Below are 1,284 nucleotides of genomic sequence, written 5' to 3' on the forward strand. Positions count from 1 at the left end.
GCCTCCTTCCTACAGACCACGGACCCAGGGCTGCTGGAGGAGCCTGATGGCTGGCCTCCTTCCTACGGACCACGGACCTAGGGCTGCTGGAGGAGCCTGATGGCTAGCCTCCTTCCTACAGACCACGGACCTAGGGCTGCTGGAGGAGCCTGAGGGCCAGCCTCCTTCCTACAGACCACGGACCCAGGGCTGCTGGAGGAGCCTGATGGCTGGCCTCCTTCCTACGGACCACGGACCTAGGGCTGCTGGAGGAGCCTGATGGCTAGCCTCCTTCCTACAGACCACGGACCTAGGGCTGCTGGAGGAGCCTGATGGCCCGCCTCCTTCCTACAGACCACGGACCCAGGGCTGCTGGAGGAGCCTGATGGCTGGCCTCCTTCCTACGGACCACGGACCTAGGGCTGCTGGAGGAGCCTGATGGCTAGCCTCCTTCCTACAGACCACGGACCTAGGGCTGCTGGAGGAGCCTGATGGCTAGCCTCCTTCCTACAGACCACGGACCTAGGGCTGCAGAGACTTATTACCCCGGAGAACTTTGTTTGCTGCGTGTTTCCAGTTTAATATTTCATCTAGAGAGAGAACTTGTCACTATTTGATGTGAACCATTCTTCTATAGGTAGCAGGCTGTCTGGGGGAGGGGCCATTGTTTGCAATGATGGGATTAAGCTCCTCTCTAATTAAGGACATTCATCCCAAAGAGTGTCTGGGCTTCAAAGACTTCCAATGCGGCACCCGGCTGTCTGGGGGAGGGGACACACTGCACTCCTATCTCATCCTGTCAGGTATAAACTCTGTGCGCTTCCTTCAATAAAGCAGATCTTGGTTTCCACCTCAACATTGGTGTTGTCTGATGATTGGGGGGTTCGCGTTCTGTCCTAAGATATTGGTTCTGTCCAATAATTAGGCAGGTTTGGGCTGAGGACACTGGGATTCGGGTTCCAGCGGAGAGGAAGCTGATTTCTGACGGAGGTACCCAGTCGGTGGTACCAGGCGGTCCGTCACAGCCCTCACGCATTCGGCCGCAGCCAGATACTTACAGGGATTTTGTACCGCTCCCGGACGGACGCCCGCATTGCCATAGATACAGGGGGGCAAATGGGAGAGCAGCCCAGGCAGCCCGTGTCCAGCATGGGGAGACACAGACACTCGCCGTGCTCATTCACCGTAGCACACAAGAAGCAGGGGAAGCACCAGTAGGCAAAACAACCTGAGGAGAGACGGGAGAGGGTGAGAGGCGGAGAAGAGGCATGTCTAGAGAAATGAGAGGTCGTACATGATGAAGGG

At 57.3% G+C, this 1,284-nt stretch overlaps 1 protein-coding gene across 1 annotated transcript in view; it reads right to left on the minus strand.

The window, feature by feature from the left end:
• LOC108801939 (cornifelin homolog A-like) overlaps nucleotides 1-1,284 on the minus strand; it is a 6,723-nt gene that overhangs the window by 5,146 nt on the left and 293 nt on the right. The window contains exon 2 of the mRNA XM_018573845.1: nucleotides 1,027-1,207. Within this exon, the coding sequence (XP_018429347.1) occupies nucleotides 1,027-1,207 (181 nt within the window). The remainder of the gene's footprint in view (nucleotides 1-1,026; nucleotides 1,208-1,284) is intronic.

This window comes from Nanorana parkeri, unplaced genomic scaffold (genome assembly GCF_000935625.1).
Source record: "Nanorana parkeri isolate BGI_ZX_2015 unplaced genomic scaffold, ASM93562v1 scaffold2568, whole genome shotgun sequence".
Classification (NCBI taxonomy): Eukaryota; Metazoa; Chordata; class Amphibia; order Anura; family Dicroglossidae; genus Nanorana; species Nanorana parkeri.